The 21,797-nt window shown below is 41.6% G+C and overlaps 1 protein-coding gene and 1 long non-coding RNA gene across 6 annotated transcripts; one reads left to right on the top strand and one right to left on the bottom strand.

Moving 5' to 3' along the window:
- Positions 1-731: 731 nt before the first annotated feature.
- LOC148423727 (cholecystokinin receptor-like) lies at positions 732-21,699 on the bottom strand. The gene is made up of 5 exons (XM_088415135.1): positions 21,379-21,699; positions 11,728-11,979; positions 9,650-9,911; positions 8,881-9,008; positions 732-6,526 (listed from the first exon to the last, which is right to left on the bottom strand). Exons 1-5 carry the CDS (start codon positions 21,521-21,523, stop codon positions 5,985-5,987), a joined length of 1,329 nt encoding a protein of 442 aa, XP_088271261.1. The 5' UTR covers positions 21,524-21,699; the 3' UTR covers positions 732-5,984.
- Positions 5,892-16,768, top strand: LOC148423728 (uncharacterized). 5 transcript variants are annotated; one of them, XR_015865633.1, is made up of 4 exons: positions 5,892-6,641; positions 6,732-6,764; positions 8,156-8,268; positions 8,500-9,629. It is a non-coding gene; the product is annotated as an uncharacterized LOC148423728 (long non-coding RNA). The 5 variants fall into 5 exon arrangements; XR_015865635.1 differs by lacking the exon at positions 8,500-9,629 and adding an exon at positions 11,735-16,768 and having other exon boundaries at positions 5,892-6,764; XR_015865632.1 differs by lacking the exon at positions 6,732-6,764 and having other exon boundaries at positions 5,892-6,443.
- Positions 21,700-21,797: the final 98 nt, after the last annotated feature.

The following is a 21,797-nucleotide window of genomic DNA, read 5'->3' as shown; positions in this document are numbered from 1 at the left end:
ATGATGAATCCGTCAAAGTTGTCGTCAAGATTGACCCATAATGTCTTAAAGCAATTGGAGCCAAAACAGAACTCACTAATTGACTGCTGCCAGCAAAGCTACTGTTGTTGTTGTGCTAACTCCCTGGAGCAGCACTGTTTGGCTCAAATCCCTTTTTCTTTAATTTTCGGAAAGAGTCTCATCCCCATTATTATTTTTCCCTCTAGTTGAAAAAAATGCTCAAAATAATTATGTAATAAACAGAAACAGATTCAGTAGTAAAAGTGAATATTTTGTCTAAAATTAATTTTGTGGCTTCATTGTTTTTTATAGCAAATTAATACCTTTAAAACCGAGGACCATTACTGATAGTATTTCTTTATATGGGCCCTAAAAAATGTTATATCATTTTAACCCCTGTGCTGTATTTTGTTCAATCGTTAGATGCTGACAACATATCAAAGTTCAACATGGCACAACCACTCGTGGCAGTGTGCCATTCCTTGACTAAAATACTGACAGAATCATGTGATTAAAAATGACCCAAAAATTGTTAAAATATTGCACAAGGGTTAAGGGAAATGAAAGTTGTATCAAAAGTGATATTACTGTATTTTTTGCTCAATTTCCTGTGCTGCGGCTAATACTCCAGAAAATACGGTACTATTAGTCATGGTATTTGGTATCACTGAATGCTAAAGAATGGAGTACTCGTATTATTTCCAGTCTGCAAAAAAATGCTACCGAACATGTCTAGTTTAAGTTGACTTTATTTTAAATATATGACATACCAAGCAGCAGTATATGAAAAAACGGACTTCAGTACACAAACATTCCATATTGTATGGTGATAGCTTTGTGGAGTGTTTTCCTTACTTCTTTACTGGAGGGAGATTTGTTGTACCTTCTCCATATACCCCCAGAGGATCATTCAGATTAAAATCCAAGCATATGTAAACACATAAGGCCTAGCATTTGTAACAAAAAAACAAACATAAAAAAAAACACTTTTTTTTTTTTTTTTTACAACATCACCCCATTCCAGAAAAGACAACGGTCACATTAATCTTCGGCGCGTTACCATGATGTGACGGCAAGTCAAAGCCTGGAGCAACTTTGCCATTTGGTCCCAAACAACACTGACCCATATAAAATACACTGGGGATTAGAGAAAATACCAATAGCGTACAATCAAGCGACACTTAATGCGAGGTTGGCCTGCCAAGCGGGACAATTCAAGTGGACGTAAGACCGCCAGCGTGCGCTTTCCTAACTCTTCGGTCTTCACGTAGCCTTCGGCCCCGACAGGCTGCTTGCAAACATGGCGCACCGTCGATTATATCACTAAAACGTTTCCTTTACACAGCGTCACAAAACAGGATAATGCATTACTTTTACATCACAGGAAACATTTTCAATCCAAAGTGGCACCGCGTTTATTCATAAAACAGACACGGACGAGCAGGAATGCACATGATTCGTGCAGAAAAAGCTCGAGTGTCCGCGTGTATTCATGTTGACATTTGCTGCAAGCCTGTTGCGCTAATCCCAGTCCGCCTTGGAGGCGGTGTACGTTCAAACAATGCCCGTATGCGTGACTCTCATAAAAAAAGGGCACTTTCATCTTCATCGTCGTGCTCTGCCGAAATCGTATGGCACGCCATATGATGGGGGAAATGCTCGGAATATTCTACATTCATCTTTCTAGACCAGGAGTTCGCTAACTTTTTAGGGACCCCTTTTAGGAAGCAAATTTTCCAAGGAACCCTTAGTTAGCAAAAACAAACAAACAAAATCATCTTAGACAAACATACTGTAATTCCTCAAAGTAGAAGATGCGCCCTTAAACTTGGGGTCAAATTCGCGCCAACACTCTGTCAAAAATGTCTAAACTATAGCAAAACTGACTAAATCTCATCTTTTGTAAACTACATATTTTCTTGTGTTCATATCCGTAAGTTATAAATTTGTTGCGTGTTAAGTCATGCATGTTTCAGATTTCCCACACTGTGAGCGGCCAGTGAACACCCAACCAGTGTAATGTTATATGCGCTCAAAGTTGTTTTTCTTTTCCTTACGACGTGGTTTGAGTTCATTTTACCATAAATACCCGTAAGTTGAGCAGCATCCACTTTTAACTTTATGCCAAAGGACCGCAATTAATAAACGAATCAAATGGATTACCTTTATGTGTTCTCTAACCGGTGCCCTCTTAATTGAGTCAGCTGGAGAAGTCCTAAGTTTTTACTCTGGGTTTTAATAATATTTCAGCGTGTGAACAAGGATGGACTCGGACGTTGGTTCACTCTGCCCGCTTCTTTTAATGAAAATGCTACCATCACAACGTCAGCCAACACGAGCTGCTGTTAGCTGAAACAGGCACTTGATGCTATCTTGAAGCAATCATAAATAATTTATTGTTACAAAACATTTTTTAGGTTTTACTGAATTCTGGTCGCTGTGTTATTATTTTTTTTAATATAAATATTATTCAAACCTGAGGTGCTTCTTGGAATTGCTTTTAAATGATAAGCCAAAATATTTGTGTTTTGAATTTTTATTATTCGGCTGTTCAATTTGTTTTTGCTTTGTTTTTTCCTCAGCAGATATCGGGGTTAAAACACAGCCCGGACCGCAAAGTTCATTTTGCCTTTAGCTCGTCTTACGGGCTGCCGGCAAACGGCATCTTTATCATTCGCTCGCAACATTCCCCAAAAAGCACCAGCTCCATTTGTCAATGACACTTTCCGCACAGCAACCAGTAATTTGAAAAAAAAGGGACTTAAAAGGAACGGTTGCCCTCATCAAGCACGGGGATCAACAAGCTTGGGGGTTGGTGGAATGAGAAATCAATCACATGCTCCAGGTTTCATGGGGTTCTAACGGGAAGGAGGGACGGGTTGAAACAGCGACAGGACTGAGTGAGGACTTGCCACTCCATAAAGGCCAACTCATTGCCACCCGACAAACATGACTGATTAGCGCGAGGAGAGCGCTCATCCGTTTTCTGTCGCTGACCCTAATTAGCTTTGCAGGTCTGCTGGTGCCGATCCCCTTTTATAATGTGAGTTGACATTGACCATCCCCATTGGAAAGTCAACGCTAACACATTTTAAGTCATCTTTTTGTCTACTTTTTTTTGTATGAAACAAATCTGGTGACAGATCTGTGTTTGGGGACCTTAAAACTAAATAAATAAATCAAAGAGATGTCATATCGTTCCCTATTTGGACCCTCAAAGCTTTGAAAAGTTTCCGACTCTTACCATCATGGGAGTTGTTTTGAACGTGGTTGCAACACAATACATTTGTATTACACAGGTGTTTCTCAATTACAATATGCAGGTTTTTGCAGCACTTCTCTTCAGCAATCCCATGTAACTCATTATTTAAAAAAAAAAAAAAAAAAAAACACCTTCACACTTGAACTGCAGCTAATTTTGTGGCGGCAGCAGATTACAGATGGTAGCAAGACTGACATTTTAGCAGCGGTTCCTAACGCACGCCATGTATTGTGTCGCATTGCGACGAATACTCCCAAAACCCAATTCTTCATCCCTTGCATGTCACGCACTGGTACAGTATGCTCGGCATGAATTGCCACAACAAATTTAATAAGAGGATATCAGCGTGAGTGGCAAGTGGATGAGCCGCTATCACGCAACCTTCGTGACACCACAGGGAAATTATTCGCTCAAAGATCTCTTGGAGGGGGAAAAAAAGCATTCTCTGCGTCACTCATAAACACAGTCAATATTGCATTCCTATAGTTTTCCATACAGTATGCCCAACAGAATTACGACACGTGCAGAGACAATGGATCCTAGCGATTACTAGGAGGGCATTCAACCTCACTGGTGAGGCATTCACAGCCGCTCACAATGTGGGAAATCTGCAACCCACCTAATGCGCAACAAATATCTAACGTACAGATATGAACACAAGAAAATATGAAGAGTTTAGAAAGATGTGGTTGATTCTGCTTTGTAGTAGTAGTTTTGTAGTTTTTATATTGTTGCCATAGTGTTGGTTCATCTTGTACATGATAACAGAAAATACTAGAATTCAACCCCAAAATTAAGGGTGCGGTTTATACATGGGTTCGTCTTTTATTTGTGGAATTGCAGCTATTACATTATACTCTTTGTTGCCGTTGTTTGATATTAGGATTGTTGCCCGCTTGCTGCAATGGAGAAAAAAAACCAAGAACCTAGATCTTTATGTGTGTGTGTTTAAAATCAGTATTTAACTCTTCTATTAATTTAATCCTTCCACGTCGTTTCTAAAGCTACATTTTACCTTTACCTCTTGAGCAATAACCAATAGCCTTGCCCCAAATCAAATACCTACCGTACCAATTATCTGATCAATTACTTGCCGATCAACAAATGTACAAATTGGTCCAGGATTATGCTTCTCATCAGTGCAGATATTTTTGGCACACAAGAAAGCTCCTCGTCTCTGAAGATGATTACATGAGACTATTGCAATTAGTGATGGGCGTCATAATCTACTAATTAATCAAAAATGATGCGGATTTTGTGGAAGTGATTGCTAATTTGTTCCACCCTGAAAGCGATTGTCGATAAATGGAGTGCACTGCTTGCAGGCAACCAGCAGAGGCGCTATTGATCCACATAACTACATATTTGGATGTCACCTATCGGAAGTTGAGCAATGTGTAATGATTTTTCGGAAAAGATATGATTAAAAAAAAGATAAAAAGTGATTTTGTCGCGGACGCATTTTTCAGCCATAAGAATTTTAACTCATAAGTCAAGTTACTACTGTATACATGTTAATTACTTTATAATATACGCAAACACTGTTTTCATTAACACTTGGAAAATATTTTTATTCATCCCTGTTTTCCTTATGTTTGGCTTAAATGTTTTGTTTTGTTTTTGTCTGTTTCTTTTGTTCATGCAAAGCATTTGCAATAGGGGTCTTTGAAAAATTTGCTTTCCAAAAATGTGTCCCCCAACTCCAAAAAGTTTGAGAACCCTTGCCTTATGGTATGCCATACTTTTGGTTTCTCCTATTCCTTGTTTGATACTGAAATGGACTAGATTGTGTTCAGTAATTTGCAGAATTTGGTCTCATCAGACCAAAGCTCCAGATTGCATTTCATATGATTGAAAGCTTTTCAATCTACAGCAACGAATCCCAAGTCCATAAATACCGCAATAACGTCGCAGCGACAAGAACAAGATTAACAAGCAGGCACTTATTGCACAAGGCAGCTGAATTACCATTGATAACAATCATGTCTATAAGTAGGTGACAGAAATGTTTCACAACAGGTTCTTTTCTTCACTTATGAACCACCAAGATGACCAGTCTCATGATTTACCAAAGTGGTTTCCAACTTTTTTGTATATAGCAGAAATCGAAGGACGCAAGCTCTGCTATAATATATATTTACTTTTTTTTTACCCTTAATTTATTTACAGTAACATCAGTATCAGTGTCGGTGCAGATATGCTGAGGAATTCTATCACCGGGTTCTTCATCTCAGGAGATGTTTGCTCAACCATTTACCTTGCATCATCTAAGAGAGCGACATCCCTCTTCACAACTGCAACGGTATATTATTCGATATACGATGAAGAAATGCGTCTAAAAGTAGCTTACTTTTGTTATTTAATGAAACACACCGTGTGTTATAATTGGACAGTCATGAGCTCTACTTAAGTCAGGGGTAGACTTACAATCACGTTTTTTTGTAAAATTCGCCCAAATTGAAGTTAAAAATGGGGGGGGGGGGGGGGGCGACGTGATCGGAGAAATTACAGTAGCTTTCTGTTTTTGAGTGTATCGCTTGAGGTATATATACATTGAAAAAAAACGCTAGGATTTATTTTGCTTGTTTTCTTTCTCACAGTCATGGATTTAAACCTGTGCGTTGCTACATTACGCCAACAGTTTTCAATAAAGGAAGCGGAAGCGGTACACCGCGCCGCCCTCGCAACTGCCCCTTACAAATAAGGACGGCCTCCATGGGCCTCAGCAGGTTCCCATGGTGCTGACGGTGGTGTAACTGAACTTGGACATGGACGGTCCCATGGCCATGACGTCCTCCTCGTTGTCCCTCAGCCCGCGGCGGCGGCGGCGGTGGCGACAAGGGGCGACGCAGCAGGAGAAGGTAGCCAGCAGAGCTTTCCGGAAACGGGTGTTCATGAAGCAGTAGATGATGGGGTTGACGCAGGCGGAGGTGTAGCTCAGCAAATGGATGAAAGCGATGGGTCTGCCGGAAAGGGCTTTTTTGGCCGAATTGTCGTTGAAAGCCCGCCACGTGTTGGCGCAGTACAAAGGCATCCAGCACAGAAAGAAGAGGACCACGATGACCACCAGCATGCGGATGACACGCTTCTTGGCGTCCAGCTTGGCCTCCGACGTGTTGCTGCGCGGCCGCTCCGTCTTGGGCGTCCTGACAGAGGCGGACATCGCGGACATTTCCAACGAGTAGGGACGCTGGACGTTGACGTAGCATCCGTCGCCGTCGTCGTTGCCGCACAAAGCTGTTGAGGTCAAGCCGTTCTTCGCATCTGCTTGGGGCGGCAAAGAATAATTATTTCTTGAGGCGCTATTCGTCTTGTGGAGGAAATTAAATTCATTAACTATTGAGCTGTTTCCTAATAGATGATTGGTTTCCTCCCATCGGTATGCTTTGAGTCATTTTCGTACGGGCTGTTTGTTTTTTTTTTGTCACATCTTGGCTGGCTCACTGTACACACTTTACTTTATCTCCAGTTGGTTCAAAAGGCCGTAGCTCACCTATTAAAGGTATAGTAAACTTATTTAGCTACTTTTACCAGTAAAAAGTGTATATTTTTCCTCTCACTCAACAGCCAATCACTGCTCACTGTATTAGCAGTTTGATTACCGTATTTCCAGCACTATACGATGGCTAAAAGCCTAGAATGTTCTTAAAAATGTCTTACAGTGAAATGCGCTGTATACAGCGCTTAAAACCACAAGGTTTCATTTTTGGGGGGCGAAAAAATAAAATAGCTTCATTGCCATGTAACTTATTCAATTTTTAACCTCTGCATTTCAGTTAAAAAATGTATTTTTTTATGATTCAAATGTTTATTACACCCTGTTTAAAATTTTAATGTGCTATATAGGCTCCAATTTTGAAGCGATTTGTATGCGTGTAAGGTGCAAAAACGCAAGCGCGATTTTATAAATTCAATCCAGAAACTTTTCATGTCAACAAAACATTATACAGTATTTGCAGGTTTTTGGTTGCAAGAAATAGTTTAGGGCACATAGACCTGCATAGGATACACTCCATAACAAAAGTAGAAATATCAATCAAACGACTCTCAGCACACAAACGCAATTAGAAGCTTGTAACAGACAGCCTCTATTGGTTACCCGCCAATGATAAGCCGCAAGAATTTAGTCACGCCATTATTTCCGATCTTTATTGTAAGACAATGTACATGTTTCCATTCTTTTATCCTACAATCACTGCCTACAGTTGCCCTGGTTACCAGCAAGGCTCCACAGTGCGAAAACATATTTGATTATGTTTGCCAGTGACTAAGACCACTAGACTAGACTAAATTGCGCACTGCCCTGCAGCGCGGCGACTATTTTTATTTCATTCCGCGGTGCTCTGAGGAAAAACGTTCAAGTTGATTCTTTTAACCATCTCCATCAGGGAAACAACAAATGATTGAACTGACACATTGTTGATATCCTTTTTTTTATATTGCATGTTACCATTGCTTTGATTTGATCAATATTTTGAAGCCTTTATGCAGTATGTTGATATTTACATCAAAGGCATTTCGTGTCAAAGGGAAAGCATTGAAAGAAGATTGATTAAACATTGAACATATACGCACAAAGTTTATCCCTTGGTTAAATCCCAGCCAAAATGATGTGGGGAAAAAAGCGTCCCAAAAATGATCAAAACGCTGCACAACGGTTAAATCATGGTTGCAAATGAAACATTTGAAGACAGGATTGTCTAATTTGGAGGTTCCACTTCAATAAAAGCACACAGAATATATGTAGTTAATGGATTATTAAATTTGTCTCATTTTCCATTAACCTCCCATAAAATCTCCCAGGAAATTTTTATCCCTTTTATCGGATTTCCACTGAGATACGTTGGAGGCCTTTTTTTTTTTTTTTTAATACACGCTTGTCTCTTTTTTCAGACAACCTCTTTCCATGTGAGGACAAACAGATGGCGACGTCCGTGCCCGCAGCTGCCAGCCAATTGCATCCTCTGACATTCTCCTCCAGTCTACTGACAATGCCAGACCCTCTTGTAAGTACACTGACAGTTACATATAGTCGCTCATCGCCCACAGCACATAGCGGTGATGTCGCTAATGAAATCCTTACAGTCACAATTGCATTCATCTAGACCAAAATCAAGCTGGGGGGATTGCTTAGAAAATGAGATCTAACGAAAGTATTTTGCTCTCCAAAGATCATTTTGCTCAGCCACTGTCTCTCAGGTACTTATTTAACTGTGCATGTATTATTTTGGTTGCAGGCTGAAGCGGTATCCAATCGACAGACAAATAGGTGTCAAAAACACATCCGAGGGGTTTTTTTTCATTTCCGATCGTCTATTAATATAGTTTGACAGAGGTGTCTGATTGTTGACATTCTCTTTAGCCTATGTATATTCTTTATTCCGCTCAGGTATACCTTTTTGCATCTCCCAAGTCCAACTGACATTCCTCAGCAATACATCCTTGTTTTTATCGGTTGTCATGGTAATACCGGGACACGGTGATGCAACCTTTTGAGCATCAAACTTAAAGGACACGTTCCTATATTAAGTCTACTCCTTGACAGCCGCATCGCCCTCGGAGAACGACCCCTTTCCGTCATCTGTATTCCATATGTCAAGCTGTGCGTGCGTCCTCACCTGTAGAGTCTTTTTTGTGGCCCATCTCAAATTGGATGCCTCGGTAAAGCTCCCTGGAGATGAGTCCGTAGGCCACGCTCATCACCACCCCAGGAATGGCAAACAGCACAAGCAGCAGCAGAACGTACCTTCAGGACCAGGCGGGGCATCAACGGAGAAGTGTTAGGACATTGTATGGCGCTCAAGTCATGGAGGTGACAAGTGGATTGGACGCAAATCTGACAACAGGGAATATTTACGCCCCAGTGGACGCCACATCAAAACCATCTTGATGAAAACGTTATCTGCCCCAAAGTGAAAACATAATATTGATCTTTTTCCCCAAAGTGAGATTTTTTTTTTCTTCCCTTTGAAAGTACTCAACATGACAAAAATACTCGGGCTCAATTGAAAAGCACGAGGACTCGAGAGGGTGAAACGAGATGCGGCAACCGGGGAATAAAGTATCAATTTCATTATTTTTAGATCATTCAAGCCGCGAAACCTCATTTTATTTCATTTTAACATCAACTCCCATTTTAATTATACATTTTTGGGGACTAAAAAGGGGTCTTAAAATCTTTCGTCCGAAACGAATTCAGATTTAAGTTCATTACTGTCGGTAAATAACTACTAATGTAATCCGTTACTTTTGCAATTTTGTACCTAATCGATTTCTGATCAATTTAATGACCAAAAGGAATCACTTATTTTAGCAACGACTTACTTCAAGTAAGCAATTACTCCTGATCGTAAAATCGACCCCCCCCGCCCCCTCAGTCGGACTCACCAAGACTGCTCGGCCATGGCGACGGGCCACTTGGGACGACACTTGTGAGCGGTGGTGTTGTCGGGTCGCGGAAAGGAGCCCAGGTGACTGACCACCGGATACGGGATCATGATGATCAGGGCCATCAGCCAAGTGGCGGCGATGACGCGGTAAGCGTGGGAGCGAGTCTGCCAAACCCGAGACTTCAGAGGGTTACAGATGGCGCTGTAGCGCTCGATCGCTATGGCAACCAGGCTAAACGTAGAGATGCTCACTGATATACCTGTGGAAACACAAAACCTTATTTGACTCATTCGATCCCAAAGACGTATTTTTTTATTTTTATTTTCAAGCATCTAGACCAGAGGTGTCAAATTGTTTTAGCCTGGGGGCCGCACGGAGAAAAATCTCTTCCCAAGTGGGCGGGACCAATAAAATCGTGGTACTGGATATATTTATAGAACTTTAAAACAACTTTACTCCCGGTGAAACGTAAAAATACATCTTTTGGATTGACTTTGTTTAAGACGAACAGCAAGACCCATTGGTGCTTATCAGTATTGTTGAGTTTTGGTCCTTTATAAAAAAATAACAAAAGCAAGCAAGCGATATCTGCAGTCCGAGTGAAAACAAAACCTGTGACGCAGTGTTGTGTTTACAAAAACATATGCGAGGCGGACGCGCTGGCCTGGATATCTGAAGAAGAGGAAATCATGTCGGCCTCCGACACTGATCCCATCTGCCTTTTCCCTCCTGACAAGGCCAGACGGAAATTACTCTTTACCTCTCTGATTCGCGTACTTCAAAATGCAAACTGAGAATGTTTGTTTGGCTGTGTGAGTCAGAGGTGAAGCATGTTGTCAAAGCCCACGCGCCCCTCGAGAAAGTCAAGGTGGCGGAGGCGCAACTTTTTGTTGCGGTCATAAATACGCACTCGCCGGCATAGTTCCACGTTCTTGCGAGATCCGAGACGGTGGTACCTCGGGATACGGAGGTCCCGGTTTACCAAAAACACAACATACGAAACATTGAAGAATTTTTAGAAATTAGACTAGATTTCTGCCATCCTGCTCCTGCGTTAGTTGTTTAGCTTCCTTGGATGTGGACAGCTAACGCTGAAGCTTGGATAACAAGGCAGTTCTTAGATTGGGTCCGGCCTTGAAAAAATATTACCGTAATTCCCCTAAATATAAGACGCACCTGTGTATAAGACGCACCCTTAATCCATGGGGGAAATTTTGACGTTTTTGATGTGATAATCATACACAAGTGGGCTGAAATATTGGTAGGTTGTCAAAACATGACGATGTTTAAAATGCCACACTGCCGTCCCTTCTTAAATGCTTACAAACAAGGTCCAGAGGTACACCCTATAGGTGTCAAATTTAGCCCATTCAAAATTGGAATTATTGTCAATTTTGGACGTGTTGACAATGTCCCATGTTTTATCGTGCATTTCCGCTGGTTTTGCATGACTCTTTTCAACGGCAACTTGCAAAACCACCGGGTGGCGGTAGCGGCAAACTTATGAAATTTGCAAACCTTTTAATGACTTTGCTGATTGGCTTAGCCCATAATGCGAAAGTCTTGAAGTCATAAAACTCTAATTATGACATAATAGATATTCCTTTTTCAATTCCACAGAAATCTAAAAATACTATACATATATATATATATATATATATATATATATATATATATATATATATATATATATATATATATATATATATATATATATATATATATATATATAAAACTAACAATTGCAGAAGTGACTAACCCTTGTGCAGTATTTTGCCCATTTTGGGGTCATTTTCTTCCAGATCATGCTTGCAGTTTTTTAGCCAAGGGAAGAGACACTCCTGGTAGTATGATAAATAAGTGCTCATGCCATTTTGAGCTTTGAAATTTTGTCACCTTCTGAGTAAACTTTCAGCTCATTTGCATCTTTTTTAAGACTCCCTTTGATGTGCCTTTAATGTAAAGATCAAAGGAGTGGACAAAACACCGCAAAAGTCTTATATATTTTTCCCACTGTAACACCTCATTATTATTATTTTTTAATGTTTCTCCCCTTTCCTTTTGTCTCATCTCACCCATGAGGTAGGATACCGTCTTGCACATGATTGCGCCAAAGATGAAGTCCTTGAGGATGTTGGGGATGAGGGTGAACGGCATACAGAATACGGCCATCATCAGGTCGCTGACGGCCAGCGACAGCAGGAAGGTGTTGGTGACGGTCCGCATGCGCTTGTTGACCGTCAGCACCACGATAATCAGCAGGTTCCCAAACACGCTCAAGAAGAAGATAAGCGCGTAGAGCAGGATGGTCAGCGTGTGGTCGTCATCTAACAAACACAAATCAGGTAGGACGTTAGTATGGAGATCATTTAGCTCCGGGTACCCAACAGCCATTTGAGAGCTCATCTGGTTCGGTAACAAAATAGTACAGAATCCATTCCTTGTCAGTTTGTGGATTCCGTTTGGACAAAGTAACCCTGGAAGTCCTTGTCGAAGCGCGAAGGGCAACGTTCTATGCTCTTATGCTCTCAATATTCGTCGCTTGGGTAAAGAAAGCTTGGAATAATATCCCAAGTCAGATGATATTTATAATTGGGAGGTATACAAAATAATGCAGTTGTGATAGAGTAGCTGATTGATTTCAGCAGATCCAGTCAAAAGTGCAATTTATGTCGATTTACAATAAGAGCGCCACTGCACCACCTTGTGCTGTGGATGTGCAATTACACATGCGAAAACCGTTTCCTCCCCCCACCCCAATATGGCATCGCGCCTGTCCCTTTATTTGAGAGGGACTAGACTAATCAAGGCAATTCGGTGGAAGAGTGGTTAGCATGTCCGCTTCACGGTTCAGAGACTTGAGTTCAAATCCAGCTCGCGCCGGCCTTTCTGTGTGGAATTTGCATGCTCTCCACCCCCCATGGGTTCTCTCCGGGCAGTCCTGCTTCCTCCCACATTCCAAAAACATGTGTGGCAGGTGGATTGGACACATTCGGGAGGGATTGGGCGCAAGAATGGTTGTTCGTCCCTGTGCCCCCCCTGCAATTGGCTGGCAACCGGTTGAGAATGTCCCGAAGACAGCTGGGATAGGCGCCAGCAAGCTTCCGACCAGTGTGAGGAGAAGCGGCTCTAGAAAATGGATGGATGGATAATCCAATCAATTCATGGCTGATATATTTGTGTTGCCCGGGTGCAAGAGCTGTGTCTATATGGCCTCAGCCATTATCAGCTCCGTTGGATCATGTCCAGCCAAATCCAAGTGTTGTGCGCCCACTGTTATCTTCACTTCACCCCCCGCATGCGTACAACACTTGTTTCTCCAGAAGGTGCCCAACCGCTGCCCCTAGGTGGGGCTTAGTCAACCAAGTGTACCCATCCGCCGTGAGGGGAGGGATGAAGCGTGCGTTGCCTACAATATTTCAGCGTCGTCGGGGCTACTCGAGCCTGAATGCACAGAAAATAAACAACAATCTTATTTTTGTCCTGTTAATCTTTTGAGTTTTACACCAATGCTCAAGAGACGCAGACGTCTCCGTCTCCTATGCTTGGTGATTATTATCATTGTTGATTTGGCGACTCTCTCTCCTGCACCATTTTTTAAGAGGAAATAAAACAAGCTTGCACAATTGTAGACTCGTTCAACAAGGGTGTCGCGTGAGCGAAGATTGAGAGGCAATTACGCTCTCATCGATTTATTTTCACAAACTGATTAGTCCTCTCAAAATTGGTCCTTGAGGGCAGTAGCGCGCATACGCACCAGAATAATGGGCGCATTTCCTTCTTTGGACCACGTGGGATGCAAATGGTATGTGAAATGCACAGATGGCGGGGGCTGCGCCGCTTGCTTATCAAAAAGCGTCCAGGTCCAGGTCAAGCTGTGAGAACACTTCAGCATGAGAACATTTTCATTGCCTTTGGCTCACCGGAGCGGCTACTCTGTTTGGTTTGAAACGACACGTCGTGTGATGACGCGGCACAAGTAGGCCTATCGCCACAATTACCCAATCGACTTCCATAAATAAAATGGACCTTCAGTGTTTTGTTTTTGTTTGTTTTTTTTCCCAGACTTGATGACTTGCCAATTACATGCTTTTTTGTTTCAACTGCGCTGCGTCTTTCCCTCGCCTGTCAGTCAACTTGTGCGAGGTGGGACTTACACACATATGTACACATAAAGAACCCTTCTATCCTCGTGGGGACATAACCTCAATTGAAATCCAATTCGAACGTATAGTCTAAAAGCCAGTCTTGAGCCTCCACCAAAATGCTCCCCACAAGTTCAAGAGGACCCCACAAAGACCATAAAAGCACAATTTGGGCACATTCCATTGGCATTATGCATTTACTCGCCCCGAATCGTAACCATCACAACATTGCCAAACCTGAATGTCACAGACATGTGGGTGGGAAAATTTCGCATTCAAGAAGAACGCGCGGTTCGTTAATGCACCCTATGACACATTTGTATGAAGAACGCTGCAAAACAGCAAACATATATTCTAATTTAAAAAGCCATCTCACTCAGTTTTTTTTCAGTTGGAAACGATAAACGCAAAGGGCTGTCAATTTCTTGGCAGATTTCAATTGACTTCAAAATGTGACAGGCCAAAAGCCATTTCAGCCATATAAAAAAAAAAAAAAAAATGTGGCTGTATTATGTAAATGTTTTAAGTTTTTCTGAACAGAGGTGTGCCTGTTTATTATATTATGAACTATACTTTTAATTTATCTTAGACTATTACCCGCTCTGCATTTGACATTTATATTGATTGAAATAAACTGAATGGTAGTGTTCTAGATGCTTGAATTCTAAGTTAACACTCTTGAAAAGGGCATTCACAAAATGCCATGATCTCATATCAATGTATCAGCTGCATGATAAAAAAAAAAACTCTACAATACTATCGCGTATTGTGATAGTTTTTATGAAAATACCATCCTTTATACCATCCTAAAAATGTCTTATTGTGAGAAGCTTACAGTAGTCAGAGTTTCACACACTAGCCAGAAATCTGCAACACTCGCTGGCTTTGTGATATCCCGTCCATCACTCCGACTCAACCTTCCTTTGTCTCCTAAACGTTCACTTGTCACGTCGAGGCCCATTTCATGAGCGCTAATAAAAGCAGCGCATGGAAAAAGCCAGCCATTATTATGTAGAAGAGACAAAATAATAAAAAGATTCCCCGTAACTCTCACTTAATGTTTAGTTGTACTCCATACAGACATAACAGCTTTTTAAATAAATTTTAAATCATTTCAATCATTTTTTTTCTTCTTTTCTGTCTGCTGGGGGTGTATGAAAAATGTGCAGGCGGGTGATTGGATGGAAAAGATGTTCCTTCATTAGGTTTTCTTTCTGCCATGTTGAACAGAATATGCTGCCCGGGCTTCTGCCTAATCGAAGCCAATTAGCGTCCCTGTGTGCCGCCTGGCTGTTGATAACTCTCAGCACATTTATATTAAAAGGTGGCTCAGAAAACTCTCAATCGCTCCTCTGCTTTATAACGGTGGAGCGAATCACATTTTTTTATCTTCGCATTTGCTGGCGCATTTTTCTGTTATTCTTCACTTGGCAAACATGACACGGACGGACATAATGACGTTGGCGTGTTGCCCATGTTTGACTCCAGTTCTCGCTTTAATTTCCCCAAATTAACAAGCTGCCGTTTGTTTGTTTGGCAGTACTCGTTCCAAGCAGAATGCGCTGAGGAGCTTCTGTATTTTTTCGGGAGCATTTGCTGAACATGTTACTGGGTCGTTGCAGTTACAACAGGGGGACAGGATTATACAAAACGAAATCTTATACAGTGGATGTATAACGCAATCTCAGCCACTACTGTAGCTTCTATTCTATGCGCCTTATAATGCGGTGCGTCCTGAATATGAAAAATAGGCCATTCGTTGAGGGTGCGTTTTATAATCCAGTGCGCCTTATAGTGCGGAAAATACGGCAGTTGTAAATGAGATCCAAGCACTTCTTGGTTCTATTCTTCAAATGATCTAATCCGTTGCCTTGCGAAGGACTGACGACCAGTCCGGCGTGTCGCATGCCCTTCGCACATACTCGGTCGGTATTGCCTGTGGTGACCTGCGACCCTGAGTAGGATGAATGCTAAAGAAGATGAATGGCCGGTTGTTAATCTGTGGCTCTTTGCCTCATGTTCCTCTGCCCTCTTTATGAATGACCTAGACCTAGCTAGAAAAAAAAACATGAAACTACATCTACTCTTCTTTTTTCATCCAAGACAAGATTAATCGTGGGCGGAGGCTTTTATTAGACACGCAGTTAACAGAGGGCTCAGTTCATAATAGAGTTCATTGTCTGTCCATGAATATTTAACATTTAATCTGCTTTTTTCATTCAACAAATCTGACATTTATGGACTAAGAATTCTTCCCGATCCGCCTTCCCGCTATGTATGCAGAACGACGCTTTCTATTCCGGTTGACTCCGTGCGTATCAGAAAAACAAAAAAAAGAAAAAATTCTACCCTTACTCCTGTAAGGCGGCGCTATTGGTAAATGTCACCATGAGTGTCTTATCCAGCACTGCAAATGTCACCTCAGCTGTGTCACTAAGATCAACTGCAACTCGCAGCAGTTAATGGAGGGTGCTCGAAAGCTCTCACCGAGTACAGACTGTTTTTGACGCTTGTAATTGAAAACAACATTTCAATTTACACATTCAAATGAGATCCAAAACAGAAGATGTAGCGAATATTTGCCTACACAAAAGAATGATAATGGTCATCTTTTATTTAACGAAGCGGAAATCAATTCAAATATTTTCTTTACAGTAAACACACATCATTCCCGATTGATTTTTTTTTTTTTTGTCGAAAATGAATTAAGCAGCAAAAATCACCGTTGGAAATAAATATCATGGAAACAATGTGATTCCTTTTTTTTCTATTTCTTTTTTTTGTGCATTTATTTGCAGCCCAGGCTCTCCATAACTTCTGTTAACAAATTAAATTTAATTATTTCCCAACCAACTTGTCTCATAAAAAAGTCGCATATGCCATATTTTCCGCACTGTAAAGCGCAAATAAAAAGCTGACAGTGCGCCTTATAATCCGGTGCGCCTTTTACAGTGCATAAATCGCAAGTTTTCATTTTTGGGGGATGAAAAAAATAGAATGACTTGATCACCATGTAAATTCTTCAATTTTTACTTCTGCATTTCAGTTACAAATATATATATTTTTTAATTAAAATGTTTACAACACCTTGAAATTTTGCTATGCTACATTAGCTCAAATTTTGGAGCAATTTATATGAGGACAAGGCACACAAAACAAGTTTACGTAAAAGAAAGCTATTTTATCAAATACATCCAGAAAACCATTCTTCAGATAACAATTTCCACATCTTTCTTGTCCATTAATAAAGTTTGACTGACTTAACTGATTTTTTCGTTAACATTCCCTTTGGCACAGCTCCATCTAGTGGATGCAAAACGCAACCCCAGTCACCACTGCAGCTTCTATGTGCCTCACAACCCAGTGCGCCTTATGATGCGGAAAATTCGGTGGTACTACTATGGTGCTACTCCTTTGTTTGGACAGGCTAAATCCAGAAATACATTGAAATGTTTCAAATATTGAGTATTTTTTTTTTTTGTCAATTTTTTTTCTGCAACCATGGTATCCCTCTTTCTTTGTACAAAGAAACACACAGGTGATAATGGCGGTGGGTTAGTTTGAAATGTTCGAATTGAGGCTTTTGGGGGTCAGCGGTGGGAAAGGGAGTTTTACTGCACTTAGTTCACCCCCCCCCTTCTCATCGCCGAAGTAATGCCCTCCTGTTGATGCATGATGAATTGCAATCAGCCCTCATCCTGGGGAGCTCATCATTATTTTCATTGACTCGCTAAAGACCTTCTCTCTCGTCTGCACTCGACAAGAGAGCCAAGCCACTCCGCTTGGTGTCTGCGCAACCGCCCGACTGTGAAATGATGTTCATTGTGGAAATTGGCCGTGTGCCTTCAGAACACCTGCACCCCTCTTTTGTTTAAAAGCAATCTTTCAAATCTCAGGTGGCTAAATATACCATTCGACAGGTGGGCAACTTACACATTTTTTGCTGGTCCAACAGTCGTCGGTGCCCCGCCCCCCTTTTGTCATCGTCGGTCCGCCATTTTTTTCACGCTGAAAATATTCATCGTCGTTCCATCGGCAGGAGTCCGGAACCCCACTTAGGAAATCAAACTTCCTGAAGACTCCCATTGCAAATGTTTGTTTGTTGGATTGAATAAAAAACATCTTTAATTAGATGGACAAATTCATGGATAAGTAGTTTTGAAATCAAAAGCAAAGCATGACAGTTGGTTGATTTATTGTTGGGGTTGCTGTAACAAAACAAACCAAAAAATATTGCAAAATCTCAACTTTATTATGCATTATACACGCCAAGTTCAAATTTTGGAACTCAGTTTAGCAAGGATCGTGGAAATGTACATGATTGGCTTTCACGGCTCACATAAAATGATGTGGCGGGCCTCTGACGTAACGCCTATCCCGACAATTACAACGACGGATGAAAATTACTATTCCAACATTTTTAATTCGCCTTTTTTTTAACCATTCCCGTCCTTCGTCGGCGTCTGACAAAACGCCCATCTCTGCTGCATCGTACAATCAGCGTATGCTGTCGCGCATTTCAACGCGACCCGCATAATGCTTGTTAAAGACAAGCACCGTCTTTTTCAACGTGCTCCATGACAACCTGTTGGTGATTAAATATATGCAGCATATCGATGGGTCGAGCGATAAATGCACGTGCGTCACGATGCTAATTTTGTCTGCGGCTCGTCTCGGTAAGCTCCATAAACGCGGCGCGGGTGTGTAATGGAGCGGCAAAAGAGGTGGTGGGAAAGGTTGGCGGCCGTGAGCCGGTGGGGCGTCATTTCAGGGGTGACTGTGAGCGCAGGGATGCTGACAGCATCTGTGATGGCTCTGATATTCTCTTGGCTTCTTTTATGCAGGCGCTCTAGGGTGCCTGAGGGACAGTAGGGTCTTAATTTAATGTCATACGCTCACTGGATATTTTATGAGGTGCACATTAGCTATCAAGTGATAGTTGTTAAAATTGTTTGGGGAAAAAAATGGTTCCAAAGAAAATTGTGCTTTTTTTTATTGCTGCTGCTATGATTCAATATTAGGACCATAATTGATTGATTTCATAACGATGATGACATTTTAAAAAGTAAGACCCGCCGATGTCATGAGGCCTATCATGCTTCACTACTGTATGAATCGATTTTTTTGGTCTCAACCGGTCCGCGACACATGAGATTAGGGACGACTGCTTCAAACTACATTAAAAATAGACTTTTGTCATCAACTGTGCTTTATTGTATAAACAATTACAATTATTGTTACCCTCTTCCAGTCTCCCTGAGACCAAGTTAGGACACCATCCTGCTCACACTGCTCAAAATAACCCAATCCAATTGAGCGATTGACAAAAATAATGACGTTTGGACAAAAAGAACTCTCTCAGGTCTCGACTCGCCTTTCCCGGCAGCTAAAAGGTTCATATGTAAGGCGCACCGAATTATAAGGCGCATCAAATAGAAGCTACAGTTGGTGTTGCGTTATGCATCCACTAGATGGAGCTGTGCCGAAGGGAACGTCAACAACACTCAATCAAAAATCATCTGTAATCATGAAGTGACATATCCGCACCACTTGCTGGCTACGCCTCACGTGAGAGGGGCAATTTTATGCATTCACACTACCTGCTGGCTACGCCTCACCTACCCCGAAGCCGCTTCGTGATCAGTATGCACCCTTATGGCTGCGCGGAAGACACGAGGTGCTCGGCATGCCAACGGCACACTTAAGTTGATTGGGGACTTGAAATTTCTCATAGCGCTGTGATTGACAGGCAGAAGGCATTCTAGCTTTTGTCCACCATCAATGGAGACATGCTATAGAGGGTGGGAGCTGAGGACGACAAGAAAGTAAAGAACCAGTGTGACAGGTTTGAGAATGGCATCAGTGGTTTGAACAGCATGAAGCGCTGATTACAAACTGCATTGTCTTTCTCGACACTCCTAAAGAAGACACTTCATTTTGTGCACTTCATCAGCGGACAATTAAGCAGGTCCATTTAAGGAGGCGGTTAAAAATAGCAGGATTTGCTTGATGAAGTCGCGGGGATACAGAAGATGCGCCAATTTGTCTTTCTAGCAAGCGTGGCGTCATATCGTTACGTTAGGTGCAACGCAGGGCTGGGAAACCTAGGAACAAAATAAAGGAAATAGCAATTCACCGAACCGAAGTTTTCCGAATGTGGAGGAAGGCCCCGCGCAAGCACGAGCGGAACCTGCAAACTCCACAAGCAAAGCACAAGTTCAGATTTGAACCCAGAACCTCCAAATTGCAAGGCACACGTTCCGACCGCTAATCCGCCGTGCCGCCTTCAGTTTGATTATCGCCTCATTTTTTTCACTCCAATAGAACGTCACCCGGGCTATCGAAAAAGATGAGAGCGCCCCTAATAGAAAAAGGGCTCCCCACACCCAAATACGCAAGCCACAGTACAGATGTGAGATCAGCTGACCAGCTAAATCCCCTACAGCGGCCAGGTTTCATTTGCACTCTTAAGCCTCATGCCAACGCAGCCGCTACATTTAGGGTTTACAAATGATGAAATTGTGTACTGCCTACTATTGAATTATTTGAGACTGTGTAGGGCTACAGTTCCTCGGCATTGTCCGCAACAGAATTTGTCTTTAAAAAAATAAATAAATAAATAAATTATATATGTGTTTAAATGTCATCCAATATGTCAATATAATAATATATGGTAAATTGATTTATGCAATTTCCTGAATGTGTGGATTCACGTGCCGGCATTGTCATATTGGATAGCATTTCAAATGTTTATTATGTTCCAATATGCCAACTAATTCATTCATTATAATAGTACAATATACTAGGGGTACGACTAATGATTATTTTAATAGTCTTTTATTCTGTCAGTTATGTTGCTGATGAATTGATGAAATGGCTTTCGACAGGTTTGAATTTTTATGCCGAAACATATTTCAAACTGACATGAGTTGATTATGATTCAGTTGCTGGCTAGCCATAAATGCTGATCATGTTTTCCAACGTTTTTTTTTAGATTACCTCTCTGGAGGACAACAAAAATCAACTAATCAAAATTAACTATTGAGAATCTAAAATCCTGATATTTCAGACGATTTTAAATGAAAATGACTTTTATTATTAGTGATTATTCCAAATATTTATTTATGAATTTATTTGGAAATCAATGGGTTATTGATTAGTTGTTGTACCTCTATAGAATCTAAAAATATTAATTAAATCCAAAATAAACTAAGAAAGGAACAAATGAAATTCCCCTTCAGAAAGAGAAGTGTATTCTCAAAAAAAAAAACTGCCAGCAATGCTTTTGAAAAATATTGTTTCACTCACGGCCACAATATTATGATTGCGTTTAGTATATATATCAGTGCCAATGAAAATTCACCCTTCCGCTTGTATTGTGTGCCATTCTCTTGTGCAAGCCGGTGACATGTTTTGACAGGTTGAGGTCAGAGTATAAATGTACAGTATGGCCAAATTTAACAAAGTTTGGGGGTTTGCACTCAAGCGAAACTCGGGGTCTCTCTCCGAAGCGTGACGTCACACTGCCACGTACCTTCTCATCATTAAAAGGAGAAAATCAACCTCAGTGTGTTTTCTCACCTTTTGGCCGCACACCTCGAGGTGCGAGCGCCGTGGACACGTTGCCGCAGCTCCGATTTGAAGCGTCCGCGCTCGCGTCGTGCGCCTCGAAAACGCGCGTCGTTGCACACTCGCCGGACGTCTCGTTGGCTGCTAACATATCCATAATTCTTCAACCAACTCGCATCTACTGCTGAAAAGTTAGATGACCTCAAATTAGAACGTCTCGCAGCGCACGTTTGCATCCATGACGTAGTTCTTGCCAAGTTCTTGCATGGGGGGTGGGAGTACTTTTGCTTGCTTGCCTGTGCGCGACAAAAAGGAAAGGGAAGCCCTGCCAACTGCTGCGTTGTCACCAAGTGAATTTCACGCAGGGTGAGGGACGTAAGATACTTATAGAGGGAGGGGAAGAACGTCAACGTGCGCGAAAGAGAGAGAGA

Source organism: Hippichthys cyanospilos, chromosome 5 (assembly GCF_059441005.1).
Source record: "Hippichthys cyanospilos isolate Australia breed blue-spotted pipefish chromosome 5, RoL_Hcya_1.0, whole genome shotgun sequence".
In the NCBI taxonomy this organism is placed as follows: Eukaryota; Metazoa; Chordata; class Actinopteri; order Syngnathiformes; family Syngnathidae; genus Hippichthys; species Hippichthys cyanospilos.
Note: the sequence above shows the minus strand (reverse complement) of the source record. Positions and strands in the feature narration are given on the sequence as shown.

Bases quoted from the DNA above. Each gene is read 5' to 3' on its own strand.
- LOC148423727 (XM_088415135.1), bottom strand. From the start codon at position 21,523: ATGGATATGTTAGCAGCCAACGAGACGTCCGGCGAGTGTGCAACGACG. The intron at 9,912-11,727 runs GTGAGATGAGAC...GTGTTTCCACAG, and splicing joins GACGGTATCCTACCTCATGG to GTATATCAGTGAGCATCTCT. The intron at 6,527-8,880 runs GTGAGGACGCAC...CGCCCCAAGCAG, and splicing joins CCACAAAAAAGACTCTACAG to ATGCGAAGAACGGCTTGACC.